Below are 26,756 nucleotides of genomic sequence, written 5' to 3' on the forward strand. Positions count from 1 at the left end.
GAACACAATTTTTGCTGTTCCTTTGTGCTAATTTGTCTTGCTGTGTGGTCATATTCTTTTTTTAATTTTTTTATTGACAAGTCCTCACCATGTTTTCTCATCTCTGTTTAAGACCCCGTGGATCGGCACCCATACCTCCTCATAGCCAACTCCCAGAACATCCAAGCCACATCTCTAAGCGGAGCCAACCCAATCTCCATCAACACTAAGCAGACCACCGCTATGGACTTCATCTACACCCAGGAGACTGTGTGCTGGATCCACATGGGTGACTCTCCTGCTGCCACCCAACTCAAGTGTGCCAAGTTCCCCAATGCCAAGAGCTTCACAGAGGAGAAGACCATCAACATCTCCCTCAGCCTGCACCGTCAGTACCATGTTCTTAATTGTGTGTTTTATGTCTGGTGTCCATTTGGGCAAGATGATCCAAAAAAACACGTACTGAACAAATTTACTTCACGGTTTACAAGAAATAATTTTAATGAGCTACCTTATTTGTGTTGTAACTGTAATTAAAGATTTGTGCTGCCAAAGGAATAGTTCAATTATAAATGAAAGTTCATGAAAGGTCTGACATCATTTACTAACCCTCATTTAGTTTCAAACCCGTATGACTTATACTACTGTTCAAAAGTTTGGGGTGTGTAAGATAAGATTTCAAAATATTTTCTCTTATACTCACCAAGGCTGCATTTATTTGATCAAAAATACAAGAAAAACATAAATATAAAAAGTATTACGCTGTTAAAATTTCAAAATAATTGTTACGATTTACACATTTTCTATTTTAATGTATTTTAAAATATAATATATTCCTGTTGTGGCAAAGCTGAATTTTCAGCATCATTACTCATGTCTTCAGTGTCACATGATCCCTCAGAAATCAGTCTAATATGCTGATTTACTGCTCAAAAAACGTGTTGAAAACCGTTGTGCTGCGTATTATCTTTGTGAAATCTTTTCAGGATTCTTTGGTAAATCGAAAGCTCAAAAGAACAGCAGTGATTTGAAATAGAAATCTTTTGTAATTATTAAAAGGTCTGTTACTTTTGATAATTTTTTGATCACAAGGCCAGCAGCCATATCACCCTGTAGCCCAAGACTGGTTGCCCACTGAAGCTAAGCATGGTTGAGTCTGGTCAGTACCTGAATGGGAGACCTCCTGGGAAAACCAGGTTGCTGCTGGAAGAGGTGTTAGTGAGGCCAGCAGGGGGCGCTCACCCTGTTGTCTGTGTGGGTCCTAACGTCCCAGTATAGGGATGGGGGCATAATACTGTAAAAAAAAACGCCGTCCTTTGGATGAGACGTTAAACTGAGGTCTCTGTGGCCATAAGAAATCCCAGGATGTCATTCGAAAAAAAGAGTAGGGTTTTAACCCCGGCATCCTGGCCAAATTTGCACATTGGCCTCTGTCCATCATCATGGCCTCCTAATCATCCCCATATATACTGATTGGCGTCATCACTCTGTCTCCTCTCCACCAGTAAGCTGGTGTGTGGTGGGCGTTCTGGCGCAATATGTCTGCCGTCGCAACATCCAGGTGGTTGGTGGCGATCCACATTGGTGGTGGTTGAGGCGATTTCCCCCCTTCTATATGAAAGCGCTTTGAGTGTAGAAAAGCGCTATATAAATGTAACATTATTAATTATTACTATCTTTTTAATGCATCCTTACTTAAAAGTATTAATGTCTTTCAGAAAAAATTTACTGATGCCAAACTTTTGAATAATGGTGTACTTTCTGCAAAAGGAGACATTTTTGAATAATGTACTGGTTGGTCTTGTCCATTCAGTTACAAGAAAAGGAAACCGAACTTCAAACTTCCAAAACAATTTAAAAGATCCATGAACGCATCTCAAAAGTGGTCCATATGACTCATGTGCTGTGTACTGTACCAAGTGTTTGTGTGAGAAGCAGACTAAGCTGGAAAAACAAACAGACCAGTCTGATTATTGAATGAATCATTCAAACCGGTTTTGTTACTTGGATCAAGCGATTTATTGAAAAGATCTGACTCAAAAGAACATTTAGTTTGTGAATCGGACATTGTTGCTTCTCTCATGAACTGAAATGAACTCTAAAGGCCCCGATATACTCCCGCTTAGGGGTAAAAAGAAGTTTGAAATGCATGATACACCGTTAGCGAACATCCAGAGCGGCGTTTAGATTATGTAAATATTTCCTGCATGCTTTCCTTTCAACAACAAAACAAACACACAACAAAAATGACAGCTGTGAGAAAAGTACTCCATTAAAGTCACGTCATGTTTATTTATATAGCACGTTATACGATCGCTTTTAACGCAAGCAGCTTAACAGAATTAAACATGAAAATCTCTTTCAACTAGAATTACAACTTTACGACTTCTGTTCTGACCTCGATGAACTGAACAGAAGAAGATTTTTCCAGGTCAAAGAAGGCGGGGTCTCAGACCAACACCTACCTATAACATCATCTTCATGGACCAATGGTATTTTTTGATGGTGTTTACCAACCAGAGCAAACTTTTCCGGATAGTTCGCTTTAGCAAGCTGTTTTAAACTCCCGAAACGAACACGAAAGCCACTTCGCTTTGGCCTGATTACTTTGGAAATGACGTCACACCAGTTCCCTCTTCGATTTCGCTTGAAGTATATCAGGGCCTTAAGGAGAGAGAGAGTTACTGTAGGGATGGATGTCAAGATTTACAGTTATTTAAATTTCACTTAAATGTCATTAAAATGTATATTTTAAATAGTCTTAATTCAGTTACAATTGACATTTTTGTCTGACATATTGAGCATAAGTCATATTTGACCACTTTTATGATACTTTTATGGTTCTATTTTGTTATTTTGGACCTAATTCTCATTCATTATCTTCACGAGTGGCCAGAGTATTCTTCAGAAATTGAACTTTGACGTTCCATTGACAAAAAATTCACAAGGTTTTGGTACAGAATGAAGGGGAATTAATAATAATTTTGAGGTGAACTATTCCTTTAGGGTGTGTTCACACTTGGCCGTTTGGTTTGATTAAAACAAACTGGTATAATTGCTCTGTTAGTGCGGTTCATTTGAATAAGTGTGAACGCTGCCATCCGAACCCTGATGCATGTTGACTCCTTTCCATGTTGACATTTTATAAGCTCTTCATGAAATCTCAGCTGGTAAAAATACCATAAAATGTTCGCATTATTATGTTTGGTAAGTTCTCTCGCAAAATATACTTCATAATAGCATTTTTGTTTTGTTTTGTTTCTTTGCGTTCGGTGTTAAAATTAAAAGCAAACCAGGACTAAAAAGATAATTTTCTCTTATGGTCTGGACCAAAAGAACCAAGTGAACACACCCTTACGTGATGTGTCTTTGGTCCCGTTTTCCGTCTGCAGTGACAGGGAAAGGACTGTCAAGTCAGTATTTATTACTTTTAATACAGCTTGCTTCGTATATGATTAGCCTTGATGTTTGTCTGGGAATCATATAATTCATTTTGCGGTGACATACTGACAGTGACATGTTTGTTCTAGATTGTATAAAACAATAACTGTGATTTAGGATGTCAAGGATACACTGTTTACTGCCCAAATCATTGCAGCAATTGCAATGACACCTTTCATAACATATTGAACATCAGCCGTTACATCACCTGGACATTCCTGCCCTGTAGGGAGTTTCTGCATAATTAGGTCTATGTATTATTTGCCACCTGGTCTGGTTTTGTTCCTACTGTAGCTGTGTTCAGGCAAGAAGGTTTTCTAAAATAATATCTCTCTTGCGTGCTTCCTTGCCTGTTTCCACAGTTTTGACACCGAAGACTGCAGGGCTTAAATGAGTTCAACCACAAAGTGCGTCAGGAACACAAGTGTTGGGAAGAATAGGGCAGGGATAAACTATGCTTCTCCATATAACTTCCTTGTAACTGAATTGCATGCTGACATTCGACTAAATAATGCTGACCTGCATTTTGCTGCATGTCTTCAGCACAAAGATACAATAATAACTTTTATGTAGGCATGCATGCATGCACATATAAACATGGAGGTAATCCATTACATGACCATATCGTTTTTTTTAAATCAACATCAAAATTTTTGGTAAAAATGTATTTATGTATAACAACAATTATAGATATTTTTGGTCTTATAACTGTTTACATTTTTTTACCATATATAATATACAAACATCGTCCACCAGCCGAGACATAGACTCCACTAAAGGTGTCCTGTGGTATCTGGTACCAAGGCGTTAGCAGCAGATCCTTTAAATCCTGTAGGTTGCAAGGTGTAGCCTTGGATTAAACTTGTTGGTCCAGCACAGGTGCTTTATTGGATTGAGAATGTCATCACTTCCCCAATTAAACGGCAGACATTCTTATGGCTGTCCATGTGATGTAAAAGAAAATGCGGCTCATCGGACCAGGCGACCTTCTTCCACTGTGTGTTGCGACCCATCATTAAAATTTAGTTTGACTTGTTCCACAGTAGACCTTCTGTTGGCTCGGTCCAGACGGGATAGCCTTCGTTGCCCTTGTGCATCGATGAGTATGGGTAGTATAGAATTAGATAATTTGCTTATTTTTGATGTTTAGCAGCGGTACTTCAGTTATTATGCTGACAGTGCAATGTGCTTTAGCTTTTACTTCGTGAAGTTAAACATTCCAGAAGTTTTAAAAATTCATCCTGCAGTTCATCCGTCAATGCAAATTCAATGTCTTCAGATGTTGTCACACTTCATGCGTTTTATTTATTTTAAGCATCCCATTCCATTTAAGAATAATGTTTTTTTTTTTTTTAAGTCTTAAGAAGTGAATCAAGTTAAAAATACCTCTTCACAATCTGAACTCATATTCTTGGCTTCAAACACAGCTTGATGGATTGCAACATAATGGAACAATAAACTAAATGTCTCACTCATTGTAATAAGGTGAACCTGAAACCAGCCAAATTATTTAAGGCTTCCTTAAGATTAGGCAACTAGTCATTCATTGCACATCCCCCCAAAAAAGCCGATTTAATGCATGATATATATATATATATATATATTTTTTTTTTTTATAACAGCTCTTGATTGCTTGACAGCTTCCCAGAAGCATTTCATGTCACATGTCTTCTTCGTTTGTACAGAACTTTATTCCATTAATGGTATACTATGACCTTTAGACAGTGACCCAAATGATTCACAGGATACTAAATACTGCTGATGTGCTTGATAAGTGGTGGACGTTTCCTGTAATCGATGTGTCTTGAAAGCCAGCTCAGACTAAATATTGGCTGCTCTCTGATAAAGATGCTGCCAAGTGTGGTTGTGTGTACCAACACAGAGGGATAATGGGTGCAGAGACACAGAGGTCTGATATGCAACACTTTCTTCTCTTTGTGTGTGTGATGTTGGAGTGCCAGGGAAAGCCACTCGCCAGCACACCAAGGAAGCAGTTTCACAGGAAGGGTGCGCTGGGTTGGGACGAGTTAGCGCACAATAGTTTATTGTTGCTTGAAATAATCACGCCCTGTTTACTCTTTAGGACTGATGTAGCACACAGTTTCACATATCCCTAAGTATAAAACTGTGGCACATGCATAGCGCTTTTTGCGCTAAGTATCTTCCCATGTAGAGCATTCCAACTTGCCCACTTACAAGGTAATAATAACAATAATGATGATGATGATGATAATAATTATAGCAACTTAACATTTTATATAAATAATGATTAAATAAATTTAAATGTTAGTAAAAATAATATATACACAAACAATTTACTACTAATAATAGTAATTTAACAAATTATTTATAATATAATATAAAATATATTGCCATTATTATAGCAACATGAAAATAAATATTAATGAAATAAATGTAAAAATAAATATACAGAAAATATTATAAAAATAGTTTTTACAATAATAATCAGTCAAATTAATATTAATTCATTAGATGATGAATCATCATCATTATTATCATCGACAGTAAGGCAGCTTACAAGGTTTTAGAACAGAGCTTCATTGTCTCAGAGTAGTCTTAGAGGAAGTCTGGACCCTGTGCATTGCTGTTCCTCTGATTTCAGACCTATCTGCATGCTAGACAGACAAGGGGGAAACAGTGAGTCACAATCTCTTTCGGTTCTCTTTCTCTTTTCTTTTTGATTCGAGACCTGGTTGGGTCCGTCTGAGTAATCCAGAAGCATGGATCCTGGCTCAATCTCCCATCCAACCCCAGCTTCAGTTGTCTACCAGAGCACACAAGAATGTGTCCCAATGACTAAGTTCAAGACCAGGAGCAGCATGTTGGGTACACAATACAGTATATAATGGATAGTTTATTCAAAAACAATATTTATAATCAAGCCTGTGTGAACCCCCCCCAGCCTTGTGTCTTTCTCATATAAAAAGCAAACATATGGCTTCAGAAAATGGATGCTGAACAGTAAACATTTGGATACAGAAGTCTTAAAGATACAATACAAGAAATAAACTCTCAGAATGCTTTGTCCTTCTCCTTTGACATTGATCCCTGATGTCCTCAAAGAGAGCAGATCTCTTCTTCTGTTCTGCTTCACTGTAGGTGTAGTGCAGTGAGCACCTACGCCACCAATTATGTAGCTTCCCAGGCCTTTTATAAAACCAGCCACCAGACTTCCTCAAAGAGGTTATAAATCAGAGCAACCTTGTTCAATTACGCTGTGTCCAGAGGCGCTACGCCACCAGGGCTGAGATAATTACATGTTATCAAACTTCTGATCTCTCTCTAACTGGACCTATAAATCAACAGCCTCTGCTCTTCAGTGTGAATAGGACATCTGCTATTACAGCCACATCCCTAATGACTCTGTGTGGCCGTTTTGCAGGAAAGGTAGGAGAAATGGAAGGACAGTAGATTGATGAGTTTTTTTTTAATGAGCTCATATGCAGTAGATAGTCCTGTGATGAAGAAGGTTCATTTGATGCTTCGGGGATCCGTACTGTAATGGCCATGCAGCATTGACTTGTATAACTCAGTTTTACACAGGGAGTAGTGATTTATAACTGTTGCGTGCTGGGCAGATGAGCATTCCAGATGTGCCCTGTGACCGCTTTCCCCCGTAAAAAGCCTGAAAACAGACCATGACGCGCACACAAACTCATCTTCAGTGTGTTTGGAGGGGTCGGTGGGTGAGTGGGGGGACTGTGGCTGACAAACCAGGGTAGTGCCATATCCGTTCTCTCTTGGTCATGCTTGAGGGTGTCTCAACACGTCATCTGCTCAAGACGTCCTTGCCACTGGTTGTGTAATAGCTGTCCTACAGTTTTAAGAATGGTCCACCTCTCATCCCGATGTATCTGAGCTCTAGAGTCTGCTGGTGTCATCTTTCATTCGTGAAGCTTTGCCATCACAGGAATAAAGGACATTTTTAAATATATTAAAACAGAAAACAGCTGTTTTAGGTTGTAATAATATTTCACAATATTACTGGTTTTACTGCATTTTTAATCAAATAAATGCAGCATTAGTAGCTTATTTATCTTTATTACTTTTGAACGGTAGTGTATATAAACTATTTAGTTTGTATATAGTATATCTGTATAGTGTATAATAGTATAGTTTAACAGTTTTTTCTAATTCGTGTATATGAATGTTTTTAAAGGCCACTGTTAATATCTTTGGGAGCAGGATGACTGATATAATGGTGATATACGATATCACACTGTTTAAATTTACTAAATTAGACAATGTTTTCATATTGATTCAATTTCAAATTATTTGAGCTTTGTTTTAAAATAAGTTGTAAAATACATAATAATAAAAAAAGATATACTTTAGATGGCAACTCAAGTAAACACTGTAACCAACAGTGCAGTGTGTAATCCGCTACTATGTAAATTGCTCTGGGAATCATATTTTCTCAAATAAAGATATGGTAATGCTAATCTTACATACACTGATTAAGTGAATAAGACACCGCAACAAACTTGATACAGCACTGCATAGTTTTAAAATTAAGGATTTTAAGTAGGTCGCTCGTACGTTTCCAGTGTCAGCAGAACTGTCTGCATCCCGTTCACAGTGCTGTCAAAATAAAAGTCGCAAAGTTCCCTTCCGACACTTGTCAGCCAAACAGAAAAACCTATCAGCCGATGCCAATAGTTGAAAGAAAAAATTGGGCCGACATAATGGCCTAGTGGATATACTGGACAACCACTAAATATTATCACATGTACAGTTCTAATGGCCTTATATTAAGTGACTTGACTATTAATTTCATGCTGCGGGATTATTTACTTAATCTTTATTTATTTAATAGCTCTTTATCGGACACCTGCATTGGGTGTTGTGGTGTTATGGTGTAATGATATGCATTATTTAAGCAAACCACCATAACAGGATTGTTATTATCCAGTTATTTGATGCATCAGTGTTTTACATTCCATACATCTGAGAACTTCTAACTGTTGCCTTGTTAAAAGGGTCTTCCATTCACAAGAATCCCAGAAGCGTGTGCCAGGCCTCAAAGACACTCACTGCTTTGTTTCCCTCACCCTTTTTAAATCTCATGTGTTTGTCACTGATATACTTAAGCTTCACTTTACTGGTAGCTGTAACATTTGTCTTTTCTACCACAGTTACACTTGATATATTCACAGACACATGCCTATATCAGTATCCACTTAGAGTAATGTAGATCTTGAGAGTAATTAGAAACCTAAGCAATCTTTACTTTCCCTTCTCTTTTTTCTTTGCATTGCTTTCAAAATCACTTGCTGCATTTGCTATTACACAACTAATTCCAGTTCATAACCATATGTGGTACCTTTCGTCTGTACTTTTTTTTTTTTTTTTGGCTTTCTGATTGGTAACAGATGTTCCTAGCACATATTGTTTTATACTTTTCCTATGAAGGAATGAGGGGGTGAGGAAAGGAGTAACTTGGTTTGATTCAGCGGAATTGTAGAGAACGAGGGTATCAGGATGACATAACCTGTCTTTTACAGTTTTGCGCAACAGGTACTGTGGATGTTTGTTTTGCAGGCTCAGGGACGGGGTTAGTGTGGCCTGGAGGTAGTTCTGCCTTCCTGGCAGGGCTGCTGTTTACTGGACTTTTTAGAAAAGTGTGAGAACTGTGTGTGTCTGGTTTGCACAAGTTTCGCCTCACTGGGTTGCACAACAAGGACATGTCCCTATGCCTGAGGATCATTAGTGGATGCCTGCAAAAAAACCAACAAATCAGTAACAGGAAATACGGTGGCAGCTGTTGTAACACCAAACTTCATGGGAGGCACTGCAGGCCGGGCCGCACAGCTGGAGCTCTAGACGGCACGCACAGAAGGAGTCTTATTGTCAGAGAAGAGAAAGAGAAACTCAGTATCCACTAAATTACCATTTCAAACTCTTTTCCCAGAATTGAGGATAACTGTACGGCCAAGTCCGGCCTTCCTGTGCTGGGAAAGGTGCTGTAATGGAGAGCGGGTGTCTGTGTCAGGTTTTTAAACTGAAGGTTTAGTAAAAACACTTTAGCATGGAATCTCACCTAGCGTGAGATTTTCATCTTTTTTTTTTGGTTGCTTGCTGTTTTTTAATTGCTGTAAAAGTGGAGAGAAACACTCTGAGTGAATAATCGTCTTGTGACAGTGAGTCAGAGTTGGGCTGATACGCACACACATACAGTATATGCATTTGCAGAGACGTATAAAAATCCATCGGGCCTTATTCATAAAACACAAGCAGAATGAGTTTCTGCAAATAGAATTATTATGTAACTGTTTTACGTCAGAATGGATTAACAAATGAGTTAGATATATTTGTTCTGCTTTTATTTAGTGAGTGGGGCAAATTATAATTAGTAAAAAACACTGGTTTATTCACTTTTTTTTAATTATTCAGAATTGTTTTTCTTCCTTAAATTAAATTTGCAATTTGGATGGAAAACAATTTTATTTTATTTTTGGCCACACTGAAAGTGCAAATCCAATTAGTATCCAGTTAGATAATTAGTATCCAATTAGATCATCTTTTATGTTTAATATTAAAACTAAACTATGAGATGCAGAAATTTGTACCAGTGAGAATTCAAAGACCAGTCTGGCAGCAATATGGTTAGTTCTTCAGAGTTGATGTGTTTGACTATTGTCCAGGTTTATTGGTTCTCCTCTGATAGTAGATTTAATAATGGGACTGTTTCGAGCCAGCTACACTGATAAACAGATACAAACACTTGTAGCTCTTCTAAAGTTACATAGCTTCTTTCCTGTTATCCAGTCCTCCAAGTTTTGCATTCCAACACGATGCAGCATCTATCTGCTAAGTCAGAGAGAAGCTGCAGTTATGACTGACTAAAAATAAAGCGAACACTGAAAATTCCCTCTATTCCGCCTCACTCTCTCTTCCTGTCTTGATTCTCTCACACAAACTCAGATGTGGAGCAGATGGCCATTGACTGGCTGACGGGAAACTTCTACTTTGTGGATGATGTGGACGACCGCATATTTGTGTGCAGTAAAGACGGCCTCACCTGTGTCATCCTACTGGACCTGGAGCTCTATAACCCTAAAGGAATCGCACTGGACCCTGCCATGGGGTGAAAACTTAAGACCATTACTCCTTAATCCTTGTCTAGACCGACAAATGACACTCATGTCACTTTTAGTTCTCTACAGACATATGTCTAAACCCAGAATTCTAGTGGTCATGCCATGTTTTTGCACCATACCATAGTATCAGTTCTTACAAGAGTCCATGATGATTATTTTCCATGAGGATAGCATATTCACTTTCTCAACTGTCTTTAGTTATAAAAATAAAATAAAATAAAATAAAATAAAACCTTTTCAACTCAAAAAACTAAAAATGAGGAAAACTTTATTTCAATATCAGTTATCAATATCAAATTCTTAATACTATAATGTGGAAAACGATATAATTCATATTACCGGTACTGCAAATAAAGCATGCTTGAATGCAAATAAATAAATAAATATGATTTAATTGTAAAGTGACAAAAGTGTAAACATGTTTTATGTTTTTTATTTGAATTATTAAATATTATTAGTATTAATAATATTATATATGAATATTATTATTTGTATTGGTTCTGGGCAGGATGAGTCTAAATGGAATCAGCATTCCTCAATTTATACAATTTATGCATTCTTTGCGGTTGATTGCTGTACATCATAACGTTCTCTTTTCTCTCTTTTCTTCTTCCAGGAAAGTGTTCTTTACAGACTATGGCCAGATCCCCAAGGTGGAGCGCTGCGATATGGATGGCCAAAACCGCACCAAACTTGTAGACAGTAAAATAGTCTTCCCTCATGGCATCACTCTGGACCTGGTCAGCAAGCTGGTTTACTGGGCCGACGCTTACCTGGATTACATTGAGGTGGTGGACTACGAAGGCAAGAACCGGCACACCATCATTCAAGGTTTACTGGTACGTGTGAAGTGTCACGTTCATGTGCTTTTGTGGAAGCCATACACGTGTGCTGTACGAGAGTTGTTTGTTTGGAGTCATGAACTCGATCTCAGACTGTCACTTCCATTGACGTCATCACACATGAGTTTCTGGAAAATCACATGATCAGTAGGACTGAAAGATCAGCATTGGCTCATCTGAAACCTGCTGCAGCAGTGAAAACTGAGCGTTGTGCAAGTGCAGTGTCACTCTTTTTTTTAGGACTTTTTAATAGATTTCAGATCTTTAGTTTAATGTGATGTTCACATAGTCCTAATAGAAAATAATAACTTGTGCCCTTTGGCCCACAAAACCCTGGACCACATGATATTTATGCATCATCTGAAAGCTGAATAAATAAGCTTTCCATTGATGTATGGATTTTTGTTAGGATATGACAATATTTGTCCGAGATACAACTATTTGAAAATCTGGAATCTGAGAATGCAAAAAAATCTAAACATTGAGAAAATCGCCTTTAAAGTTGTCCATTTATGTTCGTGATTGTGCTGCATTCACTCACAAAAATAAATGTTTTAAATATTTACAGTTGGAAATTTACAAAATATCTTCATGGAACATGATCTTTACTTAATATCCTATTGATTTTTGCCATTAAAGAAAAAGCGATAATTTAAATATACCCGTGCGACATGTGACTGGTTTTGTGATCCAGGGTCACATTTTATATTTTAAAACACTAATAAAGGTCAGTGGTTCTTAACCAGCAAACTTCCAAGGGGGCCTAAAGATAACTTAAATGATTTAAGAACAGATGAAACAAGCTTTGAAATAAGCTAAAACTATTAAAAAAATCAAGATATTTCTTATTTAATTCACTGACTGACTAAAACAACTGATTGGTCCCCTTTTGAATAATCAGGATTCCCTCAGTCTTGGAAGACTAGTATATATGAAGAAGCCTTATTAGTGTGATTTTTAGATTTGGAAAGATCATGTTAACTTATACGAATCTTAAAACTCAAAAGGCATTTTTATAATGAATATACATTTTGTGTTTGTTTTGGCAGATTGAACATCTCTATGGTCTAACAGTGTTTGAAAACTATCTGTATGCCACCAACTCTGACAACGCCAACATGCAGCCCAAAACCAGTGTGATCAGAGTCAACCGATTCAACAGCTCTGACTTCCAGGTGGTGACACGCGTGGATAAAGGTGGCGCCCTTCACGTTTACCACCAGAGACGTCAGCCTGCAGGTATGACTGCGGATTTTATTTGACATTTCAAAACGTTTCTAAGGGTTCAGCAAGTGCATTTTAATGGGTAGCTTCATTTTACTCTTCTGTAAGAGGTACATTTTTCAATGTACTATTCAGAGTGGTTTCCCCACTGGTTCTTTATGTTAAAATTATGCTTTGTGTCCATCCTTAGTTCGCAGTCATGCGTGTGCTCCGGATCAGTTTGGGAAGGCAGGCGGATGCTCTGATATCTGCTTGTTGGGTAACAGTCACAAGAGCCGAACCTGCCGCTGCCGCTCTGGCTTCAGCCTTGGCAGTGACGGAAAGTCCTGCAAGAGTGAGTCAAATTCAACCCAGCCTGCTCAAACCAACCCAAACCAGTTCCAAACAGCATTACATAACAGCATTCCACATTGCAGTGCTTTTTTGCATATAATGATCATTTTCCCTGTTTTTCCTCAGAACCAGAGCACGAGCTCTTCCTGGTGTACGGTAAAGGCCGGCCTGGAGTCATCCGTGGTATGGACATGCACGCTAGGGTGTATGACGAGCACATCATCCCTATTGAGAACCTGAATAACCCAAGAGCACTGGACTTCCACGCTGAGACCGAATTCATCTATTTTGCTGATGCCACCAGCTACATCATCGGCCGCCAGAAGATCGATGGCACTGAGAGAGACATCATAGTGAAGGATGGTGAGTGCAGCATGATGCTGGGATGGTTTTTGTTGGAGTGTCATTGAAGTTGTTTGAATTAGATGAACTACTCCTTCATGTATCAGTCTCTACTTCTTCATCCCATTTATTTTGTCTCTCACAGGTATTCACACAGTAGAAGGTATTGCTGTGGACTGGATGGGGCAAAACCTGTATTGGACTGATGATGGACCCAAAAAGACCATCAGTGTGGCCAAATTGGAGAAAGCCTCTCAGACCCGCAAAACTCTTATTGAGGGCAAGATGACCCATCCCAGGGCCATAGTAGTAGACCCTTCCCATGGGTATATCAATTATTTTTGCTCAATTACACATTCAAGAGCCCTAAAAAAGAAAAACAATCACTGGAAAGAAAAACATCTACAATAATGTGATGAAATATTAGTGATTTTAGATATTTTATTTTGTCACAGTACACTGACAATTCTGTGTGGCATGCTAACATTCCAAACCTACCTAAAACCTTCAAAGCTATCAAACCAGATGCAAACGCTATGCCACACCACTTCCTACATACAGATAAGCCAGTTAGAGTTACATCTACAGCTTTGAATGTATAAATCCATATCGGCCTGTTTATATTTTCAGAATGATGTATTGGAGTGACTGGGAGGAGGAGCCTAAAGAGACCAATCGTGGCAGTATAAAGAAGGCCTGGATGGATGGCTCAAACGCTGGCATCCTGCTTACGTCTAAAACTGTGCTCTGGCCCAATGGCCTCAGCCTGGACATCCAGATGGGCATTCTGTACTGGGTGGATGCATACTATGACCGCATCGAGATGGTGCTTCTCAACACCACAGAACGCAGGGTGAGGAAACGCAAATAGATTCAAGGCTTGACTTTTGGTGGATGAGCGCATCAGTGATGCCAGTTTATTCAAAAGAAAAATAAAGGTGCATTTGCACTTGCACTATGGATGGGTACAACCAAGGAAACTCATGTTAGCATCTTAAAGGGTTAGTTCACCCAAAAATGTTCACTCAGAATGTAAGACTTTTGTCTGACGCAATTACCACTTTGACGTTTCAAAAAGTTCATAAAGAGAGCGTAAAACTAATCTATATAATTTGAGCGGTTGAGCATGCCACACATATTTACATATTCAACAAAACGCCCAGCGTGTGTTCTTTATTCATCATTTTAAACAATTGATCAAATCTTCATGTAATATTGTTAAAAAAAAAACTTTATTTTTTAAATTAAAGGTACTTTGCAATCTTGCTGTGACAAAAGTAATTTGAACACACCTAACATCATAATAATTACAACATGCCAACTCGTAAATATGTACGTCCCAGGAGGACTTAACACATCATATTTATCAACTGTAATTATGATGTATTATTCCTGATCTTAACCTTTGTACAGAATTTGCATTAAAAGGTCATAAGCAGCATACTTTTCTCTTCATCCAGACGGTATATGAAGGACACGAGCTAAATCATCCCTTTGGCCTTTGCCATTATAAGAACTTCCTGTTCTGGAATGAGTACCGCGGTGGAGGAATCTACAAGCTGGACCAGAATACCAAGAAGGCCACGTTGCTACGCAATGAACGACCACCAATCTACGAGATTCGCACCTACGATGCACAACAACAGCAAAGTACTGAACACCCTGAGCTATTCTTGAAAAATTTGTCATATATGAGTCATATGCAAAGCATGAGCTGACAGATCAAACAAAGCCTTAATTACGTTTTGTATGGTAACATGTCTCAACAGCCTCATTATTTATATAATGTTAGCGGTTACAAACTAATGAGATCAGAGTTTCAGGGATTATATTGTGTGTTTAATTGGGATCTGCTGAGGATGTTTTTGTTGTGTGTAGTCATTGGCTCCAATGTGTGCCGTGCCAATAATGGTGGCTGCAGCAGTCTGTGTCTGCTGACGCCCACGGGACGCTCCTGCGCCTGTGCCGACGACCAGATACTAGACACTGACAACAAGACCTGTAAAGGTGGGGTATGCTGTGCTTTAAGTGGCCTGACTCTATAAAAGTTACTATAAATAACCTGAAATTATTCCAAAATGGCCTGTTTGAGATTTTTGGGAGATTTTTAGTTTTAAAATATTGTTCTTTTTTTTTTTTTTTCTTGGCAGCAAACCCTTCCTACGTGCCTCCTCCTCAGTGCCAGCCTGGAGAATTTGCCTGTAAGAATAACCGCTGTATTCAAGACCGCTGGAAGTGCGACGGGGACAATGACTGCCTGGACAACAGCGATGAGGCCCCCGAGTTGTGCCGTTAGTGTCCTTTTGTCTCAGATATTACACTGTTCAACTACTGATACACTTCTTTTAGAAAAAAACTTTTGAACAGTAGTCTCTTATGCTAACCAAGGCTGCATTTATTTGATAAAAAAATACAGTAAAAACAGTAATATTGTGAGATATAATTGCAATTTTAAAATAACTGTTTTCTATTGTAATTATTGTAAGTCATTGCTCCAGTCTTCAGAGTCACATGATCCTTTATTCTAATATTTTGCTGGTATTATGCTCAAGAAACATTTCTTCTTGTTTTCAATGTTAAAAACAGATGTACTGCTTATTGTTTTTGTGGAAACAATGATACATTTTTTCAGGATTTATTAATGAATAGAAAGTTCAAAAGAACAGCAGTTATTCGAAATAGAAATCTTTAGTCACATTGATTTAATGTGTCCTTGTTGAATAAAGGTATTAATTTCGTTCACACAAAAAAACCTAAAAGTCTTGCTGTCCTAAAATTTAGTAATTATTTAATATACAATATTATATAATAACATGTATGTATTGTGTATTAACATTAATATATAATACAGACATGTTATTATATAATATTGTTATTATATCATAATATACAATACACACGTTATTATATAATATTGTATATTAAATAGTTTAAAAGTTTTGGGACAGCAAGATTTTTAGTTTTTTTTCTTACAGCAATTCTTGCTGTATTCTTAAAGCAAGATTTTATATATATATATAAAATCTTGCTTATATATTTTTTATATATATAAACATTTTATTATCTGTGAATTATTGGCTCACAGAATAAGTTAATCATGGCTGACTGTGAATAGCATTCTACAATACCATCAGTAACTGTAAATATTTTCTTTTGTGTGATTCTGCATCCATACCACTAGGTGTGAGTATAAGTCGGGCTGTTATATCAGCCATTGCAACAAACAAAACATTACTTAGTGCACCTTTAAATTGTCCTCTATTTGTCCTGTTTCAGACCAGCACACCTGTCCTGCAGACCGCTTTAAGTGCCAGAATAACCGCTGTATCCCCCTGCGCTGGCTTTGTGATGGAGACAATGACTGTGGGAATGATGAAGATGAATCGAACAGCACCTGCTTGGGTATTGTGAACTCTGAATTTTTTTTAGATTCAGGTGCAAATATTTCCTGGTGTACAGCTTTGTGAATGAATCCGGTTTTATTTTCCCTCCCAGCACGCACTTGTCCTTCTAATCAGTACCCATGTGCCAGTGGCCGTTGTATCCCTGTCTCCTGGACATGTGACCTGGATGATGATTGTGGAGATCGCTCAGATGAACCAGCATCTTGTGGTATCTAAATTTGAGCCTCTTTTCCTTTTTTTTCATCATGCCATACTGACATTTTAGAATGGTAACCGTTTTCCTGTTCTCCTCACTGTTTTCTCTCTAGCATATCCTACCTGTTTCCCACTCACTCAGTTCACTTGTGCCAATGGACGTTGCATCAATGTCAACTGGCGTTGTGATAATGGTGAGTTTCTAATGCCATCCACAAAATTGCCAGCGTCATACATTGGCTAACTATGTCCAATAACCACCTTAATGTGTGTGTGTGTGTGTGTGTGTGTACTCAGATAATGATTGCGGGGATAACAGTGATGAAGCCGGTTGCAGTCACTCGTGCTCTAGTGTGCAGTTTAAATGCAACAGCGGCCGCTGTATCCCAGAGTACTGGACCTGCGACGGAGACAACGACTGTGGAGATTACAGCGACGAGACTCATGCCAATTGTACCAATCAGGGTGAGTTTGGACAAGTATCATTTTGTTAAAGTGAATGAAGTCTAATTCCAAACATATATAGTTTTCTTCAGTTTTTGGAAAATGCGACAAACTAGCTCACACCTGCTGAATCCCCACTTTTTATTTATTTGTTTTATTTTGTCTTATTTATTGATTTCATTTCATTTTAGATATTTTAAAATAAAAATAGTGTAAAAATGTAATAAAAAACTAAACAATTTATTAATATTTTAAAATGAATAACAAAATAATTAAACAAATAAACAAACTTATTTTATTTTCCAACATAAAACATAATTGTTTATTATAATTGATTATACTTTATTTTATATTTTGTTTAATTTTTTTATTTTATGAATTGTTTAAAAAGTGTTTACTTTTTATTGTATGTTGTAAACCCCACTGAAAATAATGGAAAATAATTGTTCATATGTTTAGTTTTCTGAGGTTGGTTGATCAATATTTTCATCACTTTCTTTCACCGATCATTTGTTTAAAAGAAATGTGTTTTTTTTTTTTTACCCTGTTTGTATTATGTAAACTGTCACAGTTTATTCTCTGAAGCTATTTTAAGTGTGTACACCTTCTGAAGTGTCTCTAGATTTTGAGCGAAACGGAACCACAATGACTAATGCAGCTGAGCTCCTCATTAACAGGAGTAAATCACAATTTCATAAACTGGACTGTCATCTTTTTCTTTTTTTGTGCCTTGTGGTGAAATGCGTAAACCACAAAATTTTGAAGAATGTCTGAGAGGAGTGCAGGGAGTCCCTCTGGAGAGCAGTGTTAATGACTGCTCTGAGAGCTGCTGTCTTGTGGGATTACACTAGCACAGATGTGCCAGGACGCTTGACGCATGAGCCGCTGGACTATCCACTCACGTGCATTTTTGTACATCCCGCTCTCCTTCTCAATCCCTCTTCACATGTTCCATTCATGTGTCTTCATAGCTGTTAATTGGGCCCTGAATGGAACAGGAATAAGAGGGTATGGTTCTGTTTTCGGGGACTAGGCTCTGTCCTTCGCTTCTCTAATCCCTGTGGCTTTTTGCTTAATAGACTCACAGAATCAATGCAGCAGAACCAAGCCAGAGGCCTAATGAGAGTACTGGGCCTTGTGGGAGCCTGGCAGTGTGTTTGTGCCTGTGTAAGGATTTAGAACTGTAAGAGGGCATGCTAGGGAGTTGTGGAGGAGAGTTGTGTATAAAATGTATTTGAGTTTGCTACATTTTAAAGTAACGGTACTTCAGTACCAAGTCAATGCAAAAGGTTTTCTGCAGTATTGAAATCTTAATTCAAGTTTAATATTCAAGTTAATATTTATGTTAACATTAAAAAAGTAGAACATTGTGTTAAGTAGCATATTTATTTTTAGTGAAAGTATTTGCTAAATATTGCTTCATAAAATGTTTTTAGCACTATGTAACTGATATTTGAGGACTTTTATATACTTTTGTTTTTTGAATTTGTCAAAAAATAGAAATGTAATTTGTTTAAAAAAATGTGAAGGTTACATGCTTTTATTTTAGTTTGTCAAAATGTATATTTAACAGCGGAGTTTGTTAACTAGCATATATATATTTTTGCTAAATTATGGAAATTGACATTGAGAATTGTAATATTACAGTCAGATTTCAGTATTGACAAGTGAGTGTAGGTAAGTGTGGGTGTGTCTGTGTGAGTGTGTGAGAGAGAAAGTGTGTGTGTGTTTGTCTGAGAGTGTGTGCAACTCGAGCAGTATGATGTCATTCGGGTCAGTTCACCCCAGCAGATCCCTGTTCTAGGACACACTTCACTCTGTTTACAGACAAGGTTTGGTTTTCCGCTTCCTCCTCTCCGGACTCTGCCAAACGCTAACCTTTGTCGTGAGGGAAAGCCTTTATGTCCGATGCCTAATGATGGCCGTCACAGTGCCAGGCCTGGACCGCTGTTCGTGAGAAAGTTTGCTTTGGTTCAGAGTTCATTGCGGTTGTGCCTCACGCTGGTTACAGTCTCCATCCCTTGGGAACTGATTTTTTATGTCAGAAAGCCGAGCTCTCATCACGTCAAATAATAGGATCTGTATCCGTGCCTTTGTATGAATATTCTCACGGCTGCGTTGTAATTGCGTGTTCATTTTCTGTCTTTCTCTTCAGCCACGCGGCCGCCCGGCGGTTGCCACACAGATGAATTCCAGTGCAGAATGGACGGTCTGTGTATTCCCATGCGATGGCGCTGTGATGGAGACACGGACTGCATGGACCTCAGCGATGAGAAGAACTGCGAGGGCGTCACACATATGTGTGACCCTGCCGTCAAGTTCGCCTGCAAGGACTCGGGTTAGTACAGGCTTGGCCATTCTGAATGTATCATACACGTGTCGGTAACTGTAACAGCGGATTGAGTCATGATAAATCAAAACAGCACTCCTTAAAGACCCAAAATCAAAGGTATTGTCACTTTAGTCTATCTGTGTTAGCTTGAACGCCATTTATTTGCTATTGTACTCCTAAAAATGATTGCACATTTACTGTTTTCTCTTATAGGAAATAAACCATAATTATGGACACAAATTGCATTTGTGTCCAATAAAATGTGACCGTCCCCTCAGGTTATGAATACCTGACCAGCAATGTTGCCAGTGTTGGGCAAAGTTACTTTTAATAGTAATGCGTTACAATATTGCTTTACTCCCTAAAAAGCTAGTTGCATTACTTAGTTACTTTTTATGGAAAGTAATGCATTACTTTTGTTACTTTTTCTCATTTGAGCTGGGCTTGCTTGGTATATTTTTGGCAAATGTAAAGGCCTTTTCACACCAAAAGGTAAATTAATAATGCACTCAATGCTGAATGCAAATGGAAAGTCTGGATACAGGAGAAGAAAGTTCAACACCCTTCAGCAATAAAAACAACAACAAAAAAGAAACACAAATGTGATGTTTATCTGAAGTCATTATTGTTTATTGGTATGGTTGAATTGTGTCATCGAAGTGAGATTAAATACATAAAGTATATTTGTTATATTTAACATATTCATGTTTGCATTTCACTGTTATTATTCATTTTGAGGAGTTAATCAAATATGAATCTGTTTTTGTGCCAGTGAGATGTGTAAATGCATGCTTACATATAGCCTAGAACTACAGTATCCATCATGTGCACACAGCACACACAGCGTCTCTGCACTTACTCACGATTTCTCTCAACATGGGGACAGGAGATGTGGCAATCAATAAATAGGAAAACAAAGTCATTTGCGTTACTTATTTAAAAAAGTAAATTAACTTGAAAAAAGTAATCCAATTATGTAACTAACAGTATTTGTCATGTGTTACCATCAACATGTAATATTGCTATGATGATAATATAGTTTGTGAAGAAATTTCTTTTATTAAATTTGAAATAAAAAAAAATGCTAAATAGAAGCATTTTTGCAAGTGATCTCTGACTTTTGGGCTTCTTTTCTTTGTGTGTTTTTAGCCCGCTGTATCAGTAAGGCCTGGGTGTGCGACAGGGACAGCGATTGCGAGGATAACTCGGATGAAGAAAACTGTGAGGCTCTTGAGTGCAAGCTCTCCCACCATGTTTGTGCCAGCAATGACTCTATCTGCCTACCTCCTGAGAAACTGTGCGACGGCAAGGACGACTGCCCTGATGGCTCGGACGAGAAGCTTTGCAGTAATGCACATGCACACAAACACAAATACACTCAAGTTAAAGGGATTTTAGCTCAACCTCATGTCATTTTAGACTTTTAAAAGAAATTAATATTTCTTTTTAGCAAGGACGCATTAAGTTGTTCAAAAGTGACATTATAATGTTAGATGGTAGATTTCTATAGTTTCTACAGATATCTAATCTATAGTGACCAAATTCCCGGCTGTCAAATTCTAAAAAGGACAAAAAAGCACTATAAAAGTTGTCCATATGACTTGTTTGCTATATTCTATATCATATAGCTCTAAAAGAATATAGCTCACAAGTCTTATGGATTACTTATTTGTGTACCATTTTTTTGTGTCTCTGTTATTTTTCTCTGTCTCTGTTTATTGAGCTTGATAGTCAGTGGATCCACTGATTATATTTGCAGAATTTTTTGCATGAACTATTCCTTTAAATGTTTCACAGTTTCCACAGAGCACGACAATTCTACTTGTGTTTTCCATTAGCATATGATAGAAATTTCAGGATTGATTTCGAATCAAATAAGCACTTTCTCTTCAACTCATTGTTTATGTTTTTTAACATTTATGTTATGTTCATGAGTTACTCACAAACACCCTTTCAATCTCACCCACTTTCTCGCCTCTTTTTGTTGTAGATCTTTGTACGATGGATAATGGCGGCTGCAGCCACAACTGTACCATCGCTCCTGGTGAGGGCATCCTGTGCTCCTGCCCAGCTGGCATGGAGCTGGGTACTGACAACAAGACCTGCCAGATCCAGAGCTTCTGCGCCAAGCATCTGAAGTGCAGCCAGCGCTGCGTGCAAGAGAAGGCCACTGTTAAGTGTGCCTGCTACGAGGGCTGGGCGCTCGGGCCAGACAGCGAGAGCTGCAAGAGCACTGGTGAGGGAGAGACAGGATGGAGAAGATGACAAAAAAAGATACCTGGAAAATATTTTACTTGAAGAGTTTTACTTGACCTCTAGAAATGACTGAATAAAAGAATGACATCTTTGGATGAGATGTACAATACACTGGTGTATATAATATATAGGGCATTATGAAATAAACAGGCATTTTAGTGCAGTCACAGTACAGTCATTTTTATATCATTTGTTTTTACTGGAAATTCAGCTCCAACATTTCTTTTCTTAATTATATTTGTCATTTTTATAAATATTAAGTTATATTACTTTAAAAATAGTATATTATATTATCTAAAAAGGCGGTAACACTTTACAATAAGGTTCATTAGTTAATGTATTAACTAACATGAACTAACAATGAGCAATACATTTGTTACAGTATTTATTCATCTTTGTTATTTAATAAAAATTCAGCTGTTAATTGTTCATGTAAATCTTTGATTTAAATAACGTATTAGTAAATGTTGAAATTAACATTAACTAAGATTAATAAATGCTGAAGAAGTATTGTTCATTCTTAGTTCATGTTAACTAAGGTAGTTAACTAATGAACCTTTTTGTAGTAAAACCAAAATAAAAGATTAGATGTGTGATGTCCTAATGTGCCGTGTTCATGTTCTTTAGATCCATTCAAGCCCTACATCATCTTCTCCAACCGGCATGAGATCCGTCGGATTGATTTGTACAAGGGCGAGTTCAGCGTGCTGGTGCCTGGCCTGCGTAACACCATTGCCCTGGACTTTCACCTCAACCAGAGTTCCCTCTACTGGACGGATGTGGTGGAAGACAAGATCTATCGGGGAAAGCTGTCGGAAAGCGGAGGTAAATGAATGTCCTACAAATGTCTTTGAGGAGTGGTTGTTCCTTAGTAAATGTTTTTTTGTTGTTAAGAATTTGTTTATTCCTGGTTAAATACAGCTTACACTTACACGCTGTTGATTAGAAGAGGAAACAATAAGAGTGCTACAGATGCTATTAACAGCTTAAACTGTATTTAACCCAGAAGATTTGAAGTACATAGCAGTAGTCTCCATTATAGTTTTAATATTCTGTAAATAATTTATATTATATATGGAACATTTATATTTGGAATATTTAGATAGTTATATATTTATATAGTATATGTATAATTTTGATATATACACTGAACAAAATTATAAACGCAACACTTTTGTTTTTGCCCCATTTTTCATGAGCTGAACTCAAAGATCTAAGACTTTTTCTATGTACACAAAAGGCCTATTTCTCTCAAATATTGTTCACAAATCTGTCTAAATCTGTGTTAGTGAGCACTTCTCCTTTGCCGAGATAATCCATCCACCTCACAGGTGTGGCATATCAAGATGCTGATTAGACAGTATGATTATTGCACAGGTGTGCCTTAGGCTGGCCACAATAAAAGGCCACTCTAAAATGTGGAGTTTTACTGTATAGGGGAAAAAGTTGTTGAATGTTGGTCCACTCCTCTTCAATGGCTGTGCAAAGTTGCTGGATATTGGCAGGACCTGGAACATGCTGTCGTATACGCCGATTATATATACACAAACATTTATTTTTAGTTGGAAAACTTTATTAGTTAATGGCTTTAGGGAAAAAGGAACTTCAATCACATTCTCTTGTTTTACACACTTGTTTAAAGTTCTGAGTTGACTTTGTTGTCTTGCTGTGTGTTTTCCCACACTGTCCTGTTCTTTTCAGCATACCAACTTAGTCCGTAATTCACAAAACCACAGCGTCTGCGTGTGATGGTAGCATGGGAATTTGGACGCCTCTGTTTTTACCCATTTGACTCATTCCTACATTGCGTGACTACAGGCAGAGTAAAAGTAAAGTGTCAGAAGCACCATGTTGCTTCAAACACGCGCACACACACCTCCCTCCCTCTCTGAACAGGTCTTTCCAGCGATATGATACACTGTCCAAGCCTTTGGATCCCTGCTGGCATTTTTGACAAAGTAAAAATATGACCAATGTGGCTGCCAACGCTGAAACAAAGTAACAAAGTGTTGTTTCTCAACCCCCACCGGAGAGGCTTCTCTGTCTCCAGCCCAACAGAGAGCTGTTCTAGACCTTTAATTACTGCTCTGTATGAGAGTCTCTCACAGATCAGAGAACGGCTTGTCTTAATTGGAAATGTTTTTTTGTCTTCCACATGGCTGTAGCTCAAAGTGAGAGAATATTTATTGCAGCATTGACTTATATAGCTTTCAGGCTGGAAGCAATCAAACGATTTCTCAGCCAATTCACAGTCTGAGACCATTGGCAAAAGCTTATACTACTACGCCCCCCCCCCCCCCCCCCCCCCCCATACAAACTTTTCATTATAAAATGCAGTATATGCATAATTTGAGTGAAAAGTTGAACACATGATTGCATTTGTTTTTGGTTTATCTCTCTTTTGCTTACAACTGCACTCAAGCTGCATGAAGTTTGTTTAAAACATGATCATGTTCTCCAGCATGATTTGAAATGATCTAAAGAGCATCTTAAGTCACGTGACCAATGTAACATTTTCTTATTTGATTAGTGACCTAGAAATAGTGTAAAATCTTAAATATTTCTTTAGGGATGCACAATATAGCAGCACTGTATTAATTATTGGCTAGATTATTAGTATTGGTTTATATTTGGTAAGTAATTGTGTATTCTCATTTCCATGTTGTTCCGTGTATTCTAATGTTCCATTATATACCATCATCTAATGTTAACTTAAAGTTTCTCTTTAATAACACTGTTAAGTGTAATCTTTAACAAATCTCAAAATGAATATCAATGTTTGATACTTTACATTCAAATGTTGTAATGATGACTAATTTCATTTGTAGTGTTTAAAAGTATTTATTTAATTTTTTTAGTGGTTTATAATTGTATTATAATTTAAAAAAAATAGTGTAGCATTTACATTTTTATTATAAAATGTTTGCAATTTAGAGGTTATCTCATATTATTAAAATTATTAACGGCTTATATTGGTCAGAATTATAATGTCGGTTCCACAATTTCTTTTTCCATCTTCTCTTGGTACGTTTTTCAACATCTTAAACATTTAATTTCAAGGTTTAACATCTCCATGTCTTTGTGTTTCAGCTCTCACAAGTTTTGAGGTGGTGATCCAGTATGGTTTGGCCACTCCAGAGGGACTGGCTGTTGACTGGATCGCAGGAAACATCTACTGGGTGGAAAGTAACCTGGATCAGATCGAGGTGGCCAAGCTGGATGGTACCATGCGTACAACTCTGCTTGCCGGAGAGGTGGAGCATCCGCGTGCGATTGCGCTTGATCCAAGAGATGGGTAAAACACATTATACTTTGACAGTGCTGTTATTTTTCAGTGTTCTGAATTGACAGAATTAGGTCGTTACAAGTGATGTCTCTCTTTTTTTTCTTTTTCCTCCCCCAGTATTCTGTTCTGGACTGACTGGGATGCCAGCTCCCCCAGGATAGAGGCTGCGTCAATGAGTGGGGAGGGCCGTCGCACCATCCACAAAGAGACTGGGAATGGTGGCTGGCCCAACGGTCTCACTGTGGACTACCTAGAGCGCCGTATCCTTTGGATTGATGCCAGGTATGCACATACAATTGGAACTAAAAGCGAAGTAACAGAAAATGCTAAAGTATCCACAGTTGGTGTCCTTTATCTTCTAAAAATAAAAATGTATTTTTTAGATCCGATGCCATCTACTCTGCGGCTTATGACGGTTCCGGCCTGATCGAGGTGCTCCGGGGTCATGAACACTTGTCACATCCCTTCGCAGTCACCATGTATGGAGGAGAGGTCTACTGGACGGACTGGCGGACCAACACTCTGGCTAAGGCCAACAAATGGACGGGGCACAATGTGACAGTCGTCCAGAGAACAAACACTCAGCCGTTTGACCTTCAAGTGTTTCATCCATCTAGACAACCTCAGGGTGAGAACCAGCATGATTTGAAAAAAAAAAAATGATTCCACTTCATTTGCGTATGTTTTGTTGCTTTTGGTAACATCAGTGTTGTTTCTGTTAACTAAAACTATTAAAAATCATTTTCGGTAACTTAAATAAAGCTAAAAACTGAAATAAATTAAAGCAAAATAAAAAATAATAAAATAATAATAAAAGTGACAAAAAACAAAATGACTAAAACTTGAATTAAAATTAAAATTAAAACTGAAATCAAAAATAAAAGCTTATTCAAACTATCAATGACTTCTATAATAGTATATAAAAACGACTAAAATAACACTGGTGAACATTTTTCTTCCTCCTTTGCAGCTCCAAACCCGTGTGCGGCGAATGACGGGATGGGGCCGTGTTCTCACCTGTGTCTCATCAACTACAACCAAACCTTCTCCTGTGCCTGTCCACATCTCATGAAGCTCAAGGCAGACAAGCACACCTGCTACGGTAGGCTCCACCTCTCTCAGCCCTTAGATCCAATCAAATCTCATGTTTTATTTATTAGCAAGTTCTGAATGGAATACTGTTTTACTAGTTACTGAATACTGCACAATGTTACTTTATCCATGACTTTGGCATTGCAGGCAACGTGCTCTATTGTTTAAGCTATAGTAACAATATAATTAATTAATATACCCTGTACTATAAATAATAGTAGGTATTATTCCATGATAAACATTTCAAACAGAAATCATAGGCTGTGTTCATAATCATCCCCTAGGGCCTCATTTACTATTCCCTACATTAGTCCACTTATATAGTTCACTTGACGGAGTGAATGAAAATGAGTGAGCGAATTCAGACACTTAGTTTGCCAGAAGGGCTGCCGCTTTTGCATAGTTTGTGCTTGCTGTTTAATAATCATTTAAAATTTGGCAAACTGGCAGCTCTAGTAGTACTAA

At 37.8% G+C, this 26,756-nt stretch overlaps 1 protein-coding gene across 1 annotated transcript in view; it reads left to right on the top strand.

Moving 5' to 3' along the window:
* The window catches only part of lrp1ab (low density lipoprotein receptor-related protein 1Ab), a 119,152-nt gene that overhangs the window by 50,821 nt on the left and 41,575 nt on the right, over positions 1-26,756 (top strand). The window contains exons 6-28 of the mRNA XM_084427645.1: positions 113-367; positions 10,366-10,528; positions 11,158-11,380; positions 12,433-12,622; positions 12,798-12,941; positions 13,067-13,303; positions 13,428-13,608; positions 13,913-14,135; positions 14,743-14,932; positions 15,161-15,289; positions 15,433-15,573; positions 16,559-16,684; positions 16,778-16,894; positions 16,995-17,075; positions 17,179-17,346; positions 19,481-19,663; positions 20,807-21,004; positions 21,648-21,893; positions 22,541-22,738; positions 25,004-25,208; positions 25,317-25,481; positions 25,583-25,827; positions 26,170-26,301. Of these exons, the coding sequence (XP_084283771.1) occupies positions 113-367; positions 10,366-10,528; positions 11,158-11,380; positions 12,433-12,622; positions 12,798-12,941; positions 13,067-13,303; positions 13,428-13,608; positions 13,913-14,135; positions 14,743-14,932; positions 15,161-15,289; positions 15,433-15,573; positions 16,559-16,684; positions 16,778-16,894; positions 16,995-17,075; positions 17,179-17,346; positions 19,481-19,663; positions 20,807-21,004; positions 21,648-21,893; positions 22,541-22,738; positions 25,004-25,208; positions 25,317-25,481; positions 25,583-25,827; positions 26,170-26,301 (4,140 nt within the window). The remainder of the gene's footprint in view (positions 1-112; positions 368-10,365; positions 10,529-11,157; positions 11,381-12,432; positions 12,623-12,797; positions 12,942-13,066; positions 13,304-13,427; positions 13,609-13,912; positions 14,136-14,742; positions 14,933-15,160; positions 15,290-15,432; positions 15,574-16,558; positions 16,685-16,777; positions 16,895-16,994; positions 17,076-17,178; positions 17,347-19,480; positions 19,664-20,806; positions 21,005-21,647; positions 21,894-22,540; positions 22,739-25,003; positions 25,209-25,316; positions 25,482-25,582; positions 25,828-26,169; positions 26,302-26,756) is intronic.

The sequence above is a fragment of the Rutilus rutilus genome (genome assembly GCF_951802725.1).
Source record: "Rutilus rutilus genome assembly, chromosome: 13".
NCBI lineage: Eukaryota > Metazoa > Chordata > Actinopteri > Cypriniformes > Leuciscidae > Rutilus > Rutilus rutilus.